At 41.6% G+C, this 13,360-nt stretch overlaps 1 protein-coding gene across 4 annotated transcripts in view; it reads left to right on the top strand.

Moving 5' to 3' along the window:
- Nucleotides 1-13,360, top strand: part of ART3 (ADP-ribosyltransferase 3 (inactive)) — a 56,319-nt gene that overhangs the window by 22,869 nt on the left and 20,090 nt on the right. For 2 of the 4 annotated variants that reach the window (XM_062198655.1, XM_062198652.1), the window contains exons 1-2: nucleotides 9,174-9,276; nucleotides 10,391-10,473. In XM_062198655.1, coding sequence (XP_062054639.1) covers nucleotides 10,405-10,473 — 69 coding nt within the window. In that variant the 5' untranslated portion in view covers nucleotides 9,174-9,276; nucleotides 10,391-10,404. Of the gene's footprint in view, nucleotides 1-9,173; nucleotides 9,277-10,390; nucleotides 10,474-13,360 lie in introns of those variants that run through there. The other 2 variants (XM_062198654.1, XM_062198653.1) reach the window with 2 other exon arrangements.

Below are 13,360 nucleotides of genomic sequence, written 5' to 3'. Positions count from 1 at the left end.
TGTTCCTGCTAATGTTAATCCTGAAAACCTTAAACCTAGGAGAAGCACTGGCTCTCCTTCCTCTCTGTGTCTTTCCCATTTCCTAGTTCATAAACATCTATGGAGTGCTCACAGTGTGAGAGGCTTATCGGCATTCTAGGAGATGCAGATAATATATTGAGATACATCAGGGGAACATAGAAATTTCTGATGGAGTTTCTTTTGAAATACGTTAACGCCTACATTCCTTTTAAAAAATCTTCTTTTACGGAGGGGGATGCAGGGCGTGGGCAGGCAGAGTGCAAACATACACCTATCCTCTGGTTCCCTCTGCAAATGCCTGCAACAGCTAGTGCTGGACTGATGCTGGACCAGGCTTGAAGCCAGGAGCTCAATCCAGGTCAATCCAGCTCAATCCAGGTCTGCCCATGAGGGTGGCAGGGATCCAGTTCCTTGAGCTGTCACCACTGTCTCCTGTGTTCTGCAATAGCAGCAAGCTGGAGTCGGGAGTCAGAGCCACGCGTAGATCCCAGGTACTCTGATGTGGGTCATGAGCATTTTAACCAGCATCTTAACTACATACTGTACACATTCTTTCATAGCCCTCCCCTAACATGGTGCACACACCTGTACACACTCACTTTGAATTGCCGTAGAGACCTGTTGTGCTTGGTAGGAATGTGTGTCTAAGTGGAGGAGGGGGGAAAAGTTGAGAAGTAAAGCCTAAAAGCTTAAAATTTACCAATACAGACATATGCACAAATATGAGAATGTATACATAATCCTATACCAATCAATATATTATTCACATGTTACATATTACATACATGTTTTGTTATGTGTAAACATATGAAATATTACATATTATATGTAAACATAAACAATCATTATAGATTGAATATTATAATCTACATTGTTTTTGAAAATACAAGAAGTGTTTCATTCTCATTATGACATCTATTCTGTCTGTATCCTAATCACCTTTAAAATGAAATCAGTGTTAGTCTAGAGGAGGGAAAGGTAGATAAGGCCAGAAGAGGTTCACAAGGTAGAAGAGAAGGAGATGACATGTAGGCAATACCCCTAACAGGAATCGAGAGTAGAAGATGTGATTCTAGAACAGAAAAGAAGGGGAAAAGATAAAATTTTTGTGTCCTTGCTCCTCCGGACTCAAACTCTGGAAAGGGTTGAGATTGTTTAGAAACACTCTGATAAGTTTCAGGGAGTCACTGAGCAATGGAAGGTAGTGGGTGTTTGTTTTTGTCTTTCCTTGAGCAGGCTGGGGAATTTTTAAGATCTGTTTAAAAAGTACCATGTTGGAGCTTGCGTTGTGGCATAATAGGTTAAGCCACTACCTGCAGTGCTGGCGTCTCTTATTGGCGCTGGTTTGAGTCCTGACTGCTCCACTTCTGATTCAGCTCCCTGCTAATGCACCTGGGAAAGCAGCAGAGGATGGTCCAAGTGTTTAGGTCCCTGCACTCATATGGAAGACCCTGAAGAAGTTCCTGGCTCCTATCTTTGGCCAGGCCTGGTCCTCACCTTTGTGGCCATTTGGGGAGTGAACCAGTGGATGGAAGAGTACTCTCTGTATATCTGCCTCCCTCCCTCCCTCTCTCTCTCTCTCTCTGCCTTTCAATAAAATAAATCTTAAAAAGAAGTACCATGTCCATCAAGTTGGAAATCATGAAATGGCAGAGTAAGTTGAGAGAAGACCAAGCTTCTTTTCTGGTGTTCTACAAAATTGATTGTTGTAGTAGAATTCCTTGGTTTCCCTTGGACCTAGAGGAGGTAACTGGGAGCAGAAGCTATCTGTCTTCTGTAAGAAGATGCCCAGCAAGGGGCTCAGTTAGTGTAGGATGGAGCCACTTAATAGGATGAGAATACTAATGTCAGGAGGCTATGCCAGGGAGTTGTACCAGTTGGGCACTCAGAATTTACAGAAAATGCTGAGATACTTAACCAGCAATTAAATATCACCATTGCAAGAGCAGACTAACAAGTAGAGTCAGCAGAGAACAAACTACATTTTTTCCCAAAATCAGAGTGCCGAGATATAGATGAGGAACCATGTGCCAAAAGGAAACTGCATTTCTCTGTATTGGAAATTATCTTAGTTCACAAATCCCCATGTGTACTAACAGTAGAAACATTAATATGGCCAATTCAGATTTAGTTGCTTCTGAATTGAAACAATCTTTGAGTAAATATTTAGTTAACTGATTCAGAGTTCTCTTCCGAGCCTGGAAAAGTGGCAGTATCTTGCTCTGGTGCTGACCTCTAGTGGTCCTTGGTCGTCACTGAGCTGTCTGATCCTGCTTGGTCTGTGGATGATGGTAATTTGCTTTCACTACTGTAATGGCCTGCTGGCCTCCAGTCTCTGAGCATGTATTTTGCTTTCAGGTTTTCACAAACCTAGGCTCCTTTGGATTGCCCAGCTCCCTTTCAGCCTCTTCCGTGGGCCACTGCAGCTTTACAGATGCTTTACTGTTATTAGAGTTTTTTGTGTGTATCTGGGATTACAGAAAGCAATTTCTTTTTTTTTTTTTTAATTATTTATTTATTTATTTAGACAGGCAGAGTGGATAGTGAGAGAGAGAGACAGAGAGAAAGGTCTTCCTTTTTGCCGTTGGTTCACCCTCCAATGGCCGCTGCGGCCGGCACATCGCGCTGATCCAAAGCCAGGAGCCAGGTGCTTCTCCTGGTCTCCCATGGGGTGCAGGGGCCCAAGCACTTGGGCCATCCTCCACTGCCTTCCCGGGCCATAGCAGAGAGCTGGCCTGGAAGAGGGGCAACCGGGATAGAATCCGGTGCCCCGACCGGGACTAGAACCCGGTGTGCCGGCGCCGCAAGGCGGAGGATTAGCCTGTTAAGCCACGGCGCCGGCCTCTTTTTTTTTTTATTAAAGATTTATTTATTCATTTAAAAGGTAGAGTTACGGAGAGGCAGAGATGAGGTCTTCCATCTGCTGGTTCACTCCCAGGTGGCTGCAATGGCCGGAGCTGCACTGATCCGAAACCAGGAGCTAGGAGCTTCTTCCAGGTCTCCCATTCAGGTGCAAGGGCCCAAGGACCTGGGCCATCTTCTACAGCTTTCCCAGGCCATAGCAGAGAGCTGGATCGGAAGTAGAGTAGCCAGGACTTGAACGGGCGCCCATATGGGATGCCGGCACTACAGGCACAGTTCTACCTGCTATACCACAGCTCTGGCCCCATAGAGAAAATTTCAAGGAGTTACATGGGCAAGGCAGATTTGGTTGTTTTTTTAAAGATCAAATATATTTAAGTATTATTTATATAAAGAGAAATCATCAATTTGAATTGTATAGTTCTATGACTTTTGACAAATCATATAACCACCCTGTGATTATGATATAAAACATTTTGTTATCCAAAAAGAGTGAGTTCTTTCGTGCCCGTGTTGTTGCATGTATCAAGTAAAAAAAAAATCTTATTGAGATACAGTTGACCCAGCATACAATTTACTCATTTGAAGTGTACTGTCAGGTGGTTTTTAGGATGGTCACAGGGTTTTACAACCATCACTGCAGTCATTCTTAAACTACTGATACATGCAGCAGCAGGGATGGACTTCAAGGCATTGGACTAAGAAGTCAGTTACAAAGACTGCATACTGATGTAGTATGTAGTCAGGCTTTAAAAAAAAAAGGCAAAACTGGGAAAGAAAGCGGATCAGTGATTGCCAGGAACTTGGGTGGAGAGAGGAAATTGAAAAGGGAACTTTTTTGGGGTGATGAAATGTTTTCATCATTCTAAAAAGAAATCTCATGCCTCATTTCCTCCAAGTATCTCCAGACAAAAAACCCACTATCTACATTACATCTATTCTGGACATTTCATAAATGTAAATGCATAAAAACTTAATTCCTTCTCACAGCTTAAGAGTATTCCATTGGATGACTGACCCGTTTTTTGATTCATTAGATGATGGACGTTTGGGTTGAAATCTTGAGCCGCTGTTTTTTGCTGTCATATATAATACTGCTATGAACATTGGTGTACATGTTTTTGTGTGAATGTATATTTTCAAGAACATTGGATATTTACCTAGGCAGGATCACTAGGTCTTATGACAACTATATTTAATATTTGATTAATTTTTTTTTAATTTTTTTTTTTACAGGCAGAGTGGACAGTGAGAGAGAGACAGAGAGAAAGGTCTTCCTTTTGCCGTTGGTTCACCCTCCAATGGCCGCCGCGGTAGTGCGCTGCGGCCGGCGCACCGTGCTGATCCGATGGCAGGAGCCAGGTGCTTCTCCTGGTCTCCCATGGGGTGCAGGGCCCAAGGACTTGGGCCATTCTCCACTGCACTCCCTGGCCACAGCAGAGAGCTGGCCTGGAAGAGGGGCAACCGGGACAGGATCGGTGCCCCGTCCAGGACTAGAACCTGGTGTGCCGGCGCTGCAAGGCGGAGGATTAGCCTAGTGAGCCGCGGCGCCGGCCTGATTGTTAATTTTTTAAAAGATCTATGTATTTGAAAGGTAAAGTTAGAGAAGATCCTGCATCTTCTGGTCCATTCCCCGGATGGTTACAATGGCTGGAGCTGGGTTGCTCTGAAGCCAGGAGCCAGGAGTTACCTCCAGGACTCTCACCTGGGGTACAGGGGTCACTTGGGCCATCCTCCACTGCTTTCCCAGGTACATTGGCAGAGAGCTGGAGCAGCCCAGCGCCCATATGGGATGCCCGCTTCACAGGCGGTGGCTTTACCATTTACACAATAGCATGTAGAGTTTGTTTTTAAAAACGTTTGTTGAAAAATATTTTACCTTTTATTCCATTTATTTATCCATTTACTAGTTGATGAACATTTTAGTTGTTTCTAGTTTGAGTATTATGAGTCAAACTGATAAGAATATTTCATTGCAAGTCCATGTGAGCATATGCTTGCATTTCTTGAATAAATTCCTAGGAGTGGGATCATTGAGTTTTACAATGTGTATATGTTTAACTTTACAAAAACTGCCCAGTGTTTTCAAAAGTAGCTGTGTCATTTTGCATTTCCCCCAGCAACATATGAGAGTTTCTGTTGCTCTACACCCTCATCAACATTTGATGATGTTAGCCCTTATTTGTAACCATTCTGTGGATGTAACAGAAGCTTTATTTTACATTTACTCAATGGCTAATGATTTTGAATATCATTTACTGTTTGTAAGTAGTAACATCATTACTGTTTTAATGATTTGCATATCATTTACTGTTGTAAAAAAGATTCATAAATCTTCTTGGTGAAGTGTGAATTCAAATCTCTTGCCCATAATCAATAATTAAAATCAGTCCTTTCCTTGCTTGGAAAAGCTATATTACTTATTGTAATGTAATACACTCGCTTACTCTCTATTACTCAGGGAACTGAATATAGCTGGAAAAGAACACAACATCTTGAGTTTTTTTATTTTTAAGTCAAATAGGCCCAAACTGTAGCTCAGTCATTTTGCATTCACTCTTCTGCTTTTTTAGATGATTATTTTACATCTTCTCCAGTCTCTTTAAATCTCTAACACTTTGATCTTCATCTTTTCTTTTTTTACCACCTTTTTTGGAGAAAATTGAAGCAAGTGGAAAAAAATTCTCACGATTACAACCTCTAGTTGACAGCATCTGCCAGTATACTGTGCCTTCCCTCCTGTTCATATTAGGTGAACTGTTCTTGCTCTTAGGTAAGGCTCTTCCATCTATTTGTAGGCTGAGTCTCGTCCCCTTCCGCCTACTCAAGGACAAGGATTCAGTCATTCTTCCCTTTCTCTCCTATATTACCGTTTTTACCCTCTTTACTGGATCATTATCCAGACATGCTATTATTTTCCATCTTTTAAAAAATCTCCTGACCAAAAAAAAAAAATTCTCTTGAAAACTTTTATTTTTCCCCAAAACCACCATATTGTCTCATTTATTTTCTATGCTTTACAGAAAAACTTCTTGAAAAAGCTGAGTATATTGGCTGTCTCCATTTTCCCTTCTTTCTTCTTTCTCTCTCAGACCATTCCAACCAGGTTTTCATCCTCATACATTGCTTAATCTAGTGATTGGTCCTTATTCACCGTCATACTATCAGAAGCACTTGACTCTTTTGATCTTTCCTTTTTCCTGAAAATGTCTTCTTCACTTGACCTTCGGGACTCTTGCTGCACGTAGAGTTCCCGCGTTTCCATCTATGACAGCTGTGTCCTCCTAGTGGTCCTTTACGTGTCTGTCTCCTGCAGCCAGTCTGCCAGTTCCTGCAGCTGCCTCAGTCTTCCAAACACACTCTTCATTGAAGTCTAGAGGTTTCCATTGTCAGGATCAGTAGGTCATTCCCATTCATCGTTTGTGAGTTATTACTCCTTGAAAATATAGTAGATTTTTAGAACCTAAAAATACTTTCTCATCCTATCTCATCAGGAAATTCTAATATTTAATTTGATCTTCAAAAGTAGAATTTTAACCAGTTCAGTAAAAATGGCCTGTTTCTAACAACCAAACAGCAAAAAAACATGCAACATCTGCTGCTTACCACCTTAACAACAACAATGACACACACAGCACACTTCTCCTTACCTTTGCTGCTGCTGTCCTGGTTCAGGTCACCGTCATCGCTGCTGTGGTAAAGAGTGAGTCTGACTATGTCACACTTCTGCTCATAACCTTGTGATTTGCTCACTCTCTCCTGGAGTAAAAGCCAGTGTTTGTAAAGACTGACATCATCATCTTCCTACCAGCCTTCCCTCTCTGACCTTTTTTGCTGCTACTGTAACCAAGGCAGCAGAGGGGCACAGAAACCAGGGGCAGGTCATCTGAAACAGTTCACTTGTGTGAGTTTGTTTTCCAGAGGCTGTTTCACGAGAGCTTATCTTGCTTGCACTGTTGTACTCAGAGGGGACCAACCCACCAGAAGCAAGGAAAGCAATGTGTATTTTATACAATATATAAAATGTATATTGCAAGAAAGAAGGGTCCTCCCACTGCCTTTTTATACATCCTGAACACGCTTCTAACTTACCTAACTATAAAAGCCCTGACAAGCTTCTCTGGGGGTCGGAGGGGGCAGTTTCTTTAGAGTTCTGTATCATCCCACTGTCTCCTTTTCTTGTCCCAAGTAAACGAAGCTTATCTCTGAGCAACTCCCACTTAAAGCTGATGATTTGGCAACACCGCAAATGAACAGGCCCCTTGTTTCCACTTATACTACTCTTCCTTACTACTCTCTCTTGCTCCAATTGTATTGACATTTATTAAAACCAGGCAGACTCCTGCCCCAGGACTTTAGCACTTGCTGTTCCCTCTGCTTGACCATTCTTTCATCACAATCCTCATGACTGTTCTCATCGCCTTCAAGTCTCTGCTCAAATCTCACCTCAGTGAGTGCTCCCTAACCATCCCGTCTAAACTGGAGCCTCTCCATGACCTCCCAGTCTCCTTTGTGCTGCTTCAAAGCGAAAAATGGTGCTTACTGTATTCTACCGTACATAATTTACTTTATTTTAGTTATTATTTGGCTGCCTCCTCCCACAAGAACATGCACTTCATAAAGACAAGATAGTTAGCTGTTTCGTTCACTGATACATGCCAGTACTTAAAGTAGTGCCTTGTACGTTGTAAGGACTCAAATATTTGTTGAATGAATGAACACAGGGAATCAAGAGGTAAAAACCAGAAACAGGCAAAACCATTTAGGGATGAACAAAGCCAAAGTTGTCATGAATTTCATCCAGTGTTATGTCTCTGTTAACTCAATCTTTTGTTGATGGGTAGGTGAATCTGGTACATTTTTGGAAGCCAGAGACAGGAGAATCCAACTATCTCATTTCCTGTCAGCCCATGTGCCTGAGACTTAAAACCTTTATCATCGTGAACCTAAGGCTTAAAAACATGTGCAACCCCTCTTTTTCCTTTATAACCAAATTCCTCCCTTCATTTGTAAGTGATACTGTTTCTGGGGGTTTGCTCTGCATATTTCACTTAGATTGTTTATCCAGTAAGCTGGGAAGAGGTAAAAGTTTTAGAAGGATCTGAAGAGTAGAGGTAGATGGTGTGAATGTACATGTACTTCATGATGATTTAAAATGTTTCATTGAAGTGGTATGTATGTACAGAAAAATTCCCAAATGTATAGCTTATAGCAAATTTTTATAAGCTGAATTGTCAATGTAATCAACACTCAGAACCTAACAGCATCTCCACTGCTTCCCTTGTGCCCCCTTCAATCACCCCCTGGTGACCACTAGTCTGACTGCTTTGGTTGTGGACATGTTTTGGCTGATTTTATACTCTGTATAAATGAAAGCATGCAGTACACACCTGTTTCTGGCTTGTTCAAGATTTTGTTTGTGAGATTTAGCTACATTGTTATATATACTTAGACTTAATTTCCAGTGCTATATAAAATTCCATCATATAGTTATATCACAGTTTATCCATTCTATCATTGATGGCCATTTGGGTGGTTTTCAGTTTTGGGCTTTTATCAAAATACTATTACCAACATTTCCTTAATGTATTTTGATGTTGATATGCATGAATTTCCTAATACATTTTATGGGTCTTTACCCATAGTTGTGAATTCTAAGTGTTCTTCAGAATTGAGTATAGTTACCACGTGCACCTTATTTAAATGAAAGCTGTTATTGCAGACGCTGCCAAACCCTTCCCTCCACAGTGTTCTCACCAGACTTGTCTATACTTAGGGTTATTAACCTGTTGTAGTTTGGTTAAATATGCATAGTCGTGTCTTTTGTCAGATTGTGAATACTCTTCAGTGCTTTGTTTTGGTTGTTTGTGTGTCCTGACACCTGCCACAGTACCTGAAATATAGTAAGCCAGTTGAGGGAATGGTAATGGCGGTCACCATGGCCAGTGATTTACAGAGCCAGTCCTTAGGAATGTGAATAATTTAGCCAGCGGAACACCCAGGCTTTCATTTGACATCTCAGTATCAGAGGGTAGAAAGGGGAAGGGATTTCTTTCTGAGAGACGCCCAAAACTGTGGACTCAGAACTGAATGAACAATCATGCTGTGTGTGGTTAGAGGGAATCGCTGTGGCTTTACAAGCCACTTGGAGATTTAAAGTGTTAATGGTGGTGATTCCAAGGCATAGTGTGGGGGCCAGATATAAATAGCGGAAGACAAGTGGGGTAATGTGCCACTGCCAAGCTGGGGGTGTTTATAAAAGGAAAAGCATTCCCTTCTCGGCTCTCACTGTCAACAACATCCCCTCCTGAAGACACGCTCACCACACTAAGAGTGGGGAATCATTTTGAGACCTAGCATCATTTAAACCTCCTTCCAAGACACAAAAGCCAGGTAAACATTTTGATTTATTTACACTGAGATTGCAGAAGTCAAGGATTTTCAGGGAAACCTTGATCCAGATCTTGCTTGGCACATTCTGCCTGTGACAGGTTATCTGTCAAGAGTTGAATTGCAAATCTTTTTTGGAGAGAGAAGTTTTAATACAAAAGTGACATTTTGGTACTTTATTTTAATATCTTTAGCAAAAGAAACTGCTTCTGAACAAAGATGGGAAACTGGGGCCAAAGTAGTCTACAGAAGGGAAGATCCTCTCCCTTACCCGTGCTTCGGAATCTAGAGCATGGTGATGGTAGGGATAAAATAGAGGTTTCATGTCAGTTCCCGTAATGTCAGCTGTATTGGAAGTGTGCGGGAAGAACCTCTATAATCTCTAAATTGGTTGATGGCTCTGGGATGTGGTCAGCTTTTGAGGGCCTCTTATCCTCCTGTTTACCCCTTTCCATATCATGAGTACTGGAATGAGTATTAGGCATTCAGCCAGTAGAGTTGTATAATCTTATTGAAAGTGCTGCCTACCCAGTCCCTTCTTATTCTCATTCCTGCCTTCAGAAAGTTACACAAGATACATGTTTTATCCTTAGGCTTTTCTTGACTGCAAACATTTGAGGAAAGAGACCAGCTCTAATAATCTGTGTGTCCACCAGTCTCATCATCTTCATGCCAAATATGCCTTAGTTTGCAAAGGTTCTAGATAGAGAAATGGCTCGTGTGCTTGGGGGGTGTGTTCCTGGAGAATTTTTACAATCTGAGTGCTAAAGGACAGATTTGAGACTTTTTTTTTTTTTTAAAGTTTGATTGTATTTCCTGTGCATGCCGAGGGGCGATTTAGAGACACAAGACAATATAACTCTCAGTGAGTGTCGTGGGAGAGAAAAGACATGTCTGGAGGAGTATGGAAAGGGGCAGACTTAGTCTTTAGCAAATTGCTGAAGTTCTCATCCGTAAAATCAGGGCATTAGTGTTAGAACATCGCATAAAACCAAACGAAGCTTCCTGCATGTCACAATATCCACCATTACCCAGAATGAAAATGTGTAGTATCATCCTGCTGCGTTTCTCTAAACCACTTTTTAAAGTCTGCTAAATTAGAATTTCTTTCTTTTAGTTTAGAAGAGAAAAATGAAGACAGGACATTGTGAAGTGGTCACCGTGCTGCTGGCAGCCATGATTCTAATGGACGTCTTCCAGGTAATGCTGGGAATGGGAAGCATGTGGTCACTGGAATGGGAACTCTAGACTTAACATCGCCTGAGACATCTCTGTGGGTTGAGGATGGAAATGAGAGCAGGTAGAACTGCAATGAATATATGTGAAATACATGTGAACTTACCACAAGTGGTTTTATTTTCATTTTACAGATGTAATACATGTTAACTGTAGAAAGTTCAAAATATTAAAATTAAGTTTAAAAAAAGAAAATTAAAAGTATCCACAATCTCTCCCCTCAGAGGGATTATGTAATCATTTTTGTATATTTCTTACATTTAGTATATTATTCTACTCTACCCATGTGTTGGTGTGTGAGTAGACTTCAGAAGGTTTGTGGAAAAATGAAATTAAAAGGAAAATTTACTTTGATGCAAAACATGTTTGAAACATGCAGATTTATTTGTGTTTTTTTAAAAAGATGTATTTATTTATTTGAAAGTCAGAGTTATACAGAGGAAGAAGGTGGCTGGTTCACTCCCCAGTTGGCCACAATGGCCAGAGCTGTGCCAATCCGAAGCCAGGAGCTTCTGGATCTCCCATGTGGGTGCAGGGGCCCAAGGACTTGGGCCATCTTGTACTGCTTTCCCAGGCCACAGCAGAGAGCTGGGTCAGAGGTGGAGTGGCCAGGACATGAACCAGCACCCCTATGTGATGCTGGCCACTGCAGGCGGCGGCTTCACCTGCTACACCACAGCGCTGGCCCCAATTTGTTTCTAATATGCATTTTCCATGAACTTTTTAAATATACCTCTTATGCATGGATTTCAATTTTTGTAAACAAAAATAAGCTTATCTTTTGATTCTGTTTTTTTCCACAAACTTTTTTTTAAAAAGATTTATTTCATTTATTTCAAAAGCAGAGTTACAGAGAGGTAGAGGCAGAGAGTGAGAGAGGTCTTCCATCCGCTGGTTCACTCCCCAAATGGCTGCAATGGCTGGAGCTGAGCCAAGCTGAAGCCAGGAGCTTCTTCCAGGTCTCTCACCTGGGTGCAGGGGCCCAAACACCTGGGTCATCTTCTGCTGCTTTCCCAGGAGCATTAGCAGGGAGCTGGATCAGAGATGGAGCAGCCTGGACTTGAACTGGCGCACATATGGGATGCTGGCGCTGCAGCCTAGGGCTTTAACCCATCATGCCACAAAACCAGCCCATTCCACAAACTTTCTGAACTACCTTGGTATATGGCCTTTTTTTTTTTTTTGTCTTTTTTCTGTATGTGGGTATTTACTTGACAAAAACGGATTCACACTATATGTATTACTTTTTTTTTCCTTTTTTAAGTTAGTGCTATGCCACGTCTCTCGATGTCATTAAATATTCAGAAAATGCCATGTGTTCTCCAAATAAGATAATGATGCATTATTTTGTTGTATGGTTTTTACTATATATGACTACACTTTCTGACACTCAGTATTTTTCTTTTTCCAGAACATTTATGAATTTATTTGCAGTTGAATCTTTAAGGGTTCTTATTTTTATTTTACTCTTAAAAATTTTATTATTTTGAAAGTCAGAGAAATCTTTCATACACTAATTTACTCCATAGATGGCCACACAATGGCTAGCGCTGTAGTAGGCTGAAGCCAGGAGCCAAGAGCTTCATCAGGGTGTCCTGTGTGGGTGGCAGGAGCCCAAACACTTGGGCCATCTTTCGCTGGTTTTCCCAGGGCATTAGCGGGGAACTGGATCTGAAGTGGTGCATCAGGGACACAATCCAGCATCCCCATGGGATGCCAGTGCTTCAGGGTACGGCTTTACCTGCTACGCCACAATGCCAGCCCCTATGTTTAACTTTTTGAAATATTTCCAAACCACTCTCTGCAGTAGCTATACCATATTAACAGTCCAGTAGTGTCCTAGGGTTCTTTGGGTTATTTTCCATTTTTGCTTTTGTTTTTGTGTTATTTTTTTTTGTCTTTTTTTTTTTTTTTTTTTTTTGCTATTATCTGGAAGGTCAAATTCATATCCTTTAGTCTCTTCTTTAAACTTCTTCAGACTAGCCTGCCTAGGTTGCTAAATTGATTTTGAATTTCTTTTCTGAAAAAACTCCGCTGTTAGACTCTATCTGATCTTCATGTGTATCTTCTACAGTTGTTTTTTTTTTTTTTTTTTTTTGACAGGCAGAATAGACAGAGAGACAGAGAGAAAGGTCTTCCTTTGCCATTGGTTCACCCTCCAATGGCCGCCACGGCCAGCGCGCTGTGGCCAGCGCACCGCGCTGATCCAAAGCCAGGAGCCAGGTGCTTCTCCTGGTCTCCCGTGGGGTGCAGGGCCCAAGCACTTGGGCCATCCTCCACTGCACTCCCTGGCCACAGTAGAGAGCTAGCCTGGAAGAGGGGCAACCGGGACAGAATCCAGCGCTCCGACCGGGACTAGAACCTGGTGTGCCGGCGCCGCTAAGCGGAGGATTAGCCTGTTGAGTCACGATGCCGGCTGTTTTTGTGTTATCATGATAGCCCACCTAATAGGTGTGAATTAGTGTTTCCTCATTTTAATTTGCATTTTAAATAATCTTTGCAACTTAATTTTGATGTATTTGAATGTTCAATAATTTATGTAACCAATTTCTCTCCTTGAACACTGAAGTCATTTCCACTGTTTTTGCAATAAGTTTCTCATAATTGAATTTCATCAGTATGGCTTTTGTTTCAGTGAATAAATCAGAGAAAGAAAATAAGGTCAGCTAATTCACATAGCCTTTTGTACCTGTTTCTTAATGTCCATTCAGTTGTCCCTGAATGGTGGGTGGCATTTGTGAACTTTGTCATTGCTCAAGGCACGCACTGTACAGAACACACAATCAGCTGGGGTGTCTGGCCAGAAAGGCTTGGTGTCTAAAATTAGACATGTGGAAACTGATTAGAGGCC

Source organism: Lepus europaeus, chromosome 8 (genome assembly GCF_033115175.1).
Source record: "Lepus europaeus isolate LE1 chromosome 8, mLepTim1.pri, whole genome shotgun sequence".
NCBI classification, from domain to species: Eukaryota; Metazoa; Chordata; class Mammalia; order Lagomorpha; family Leporidae; genus Lepus; species Lepus europaeus.
Note: the sequence above shows the minus strand (reverse complement) of the source record. Positions and strands in the feature narration are given on the sequence as shown.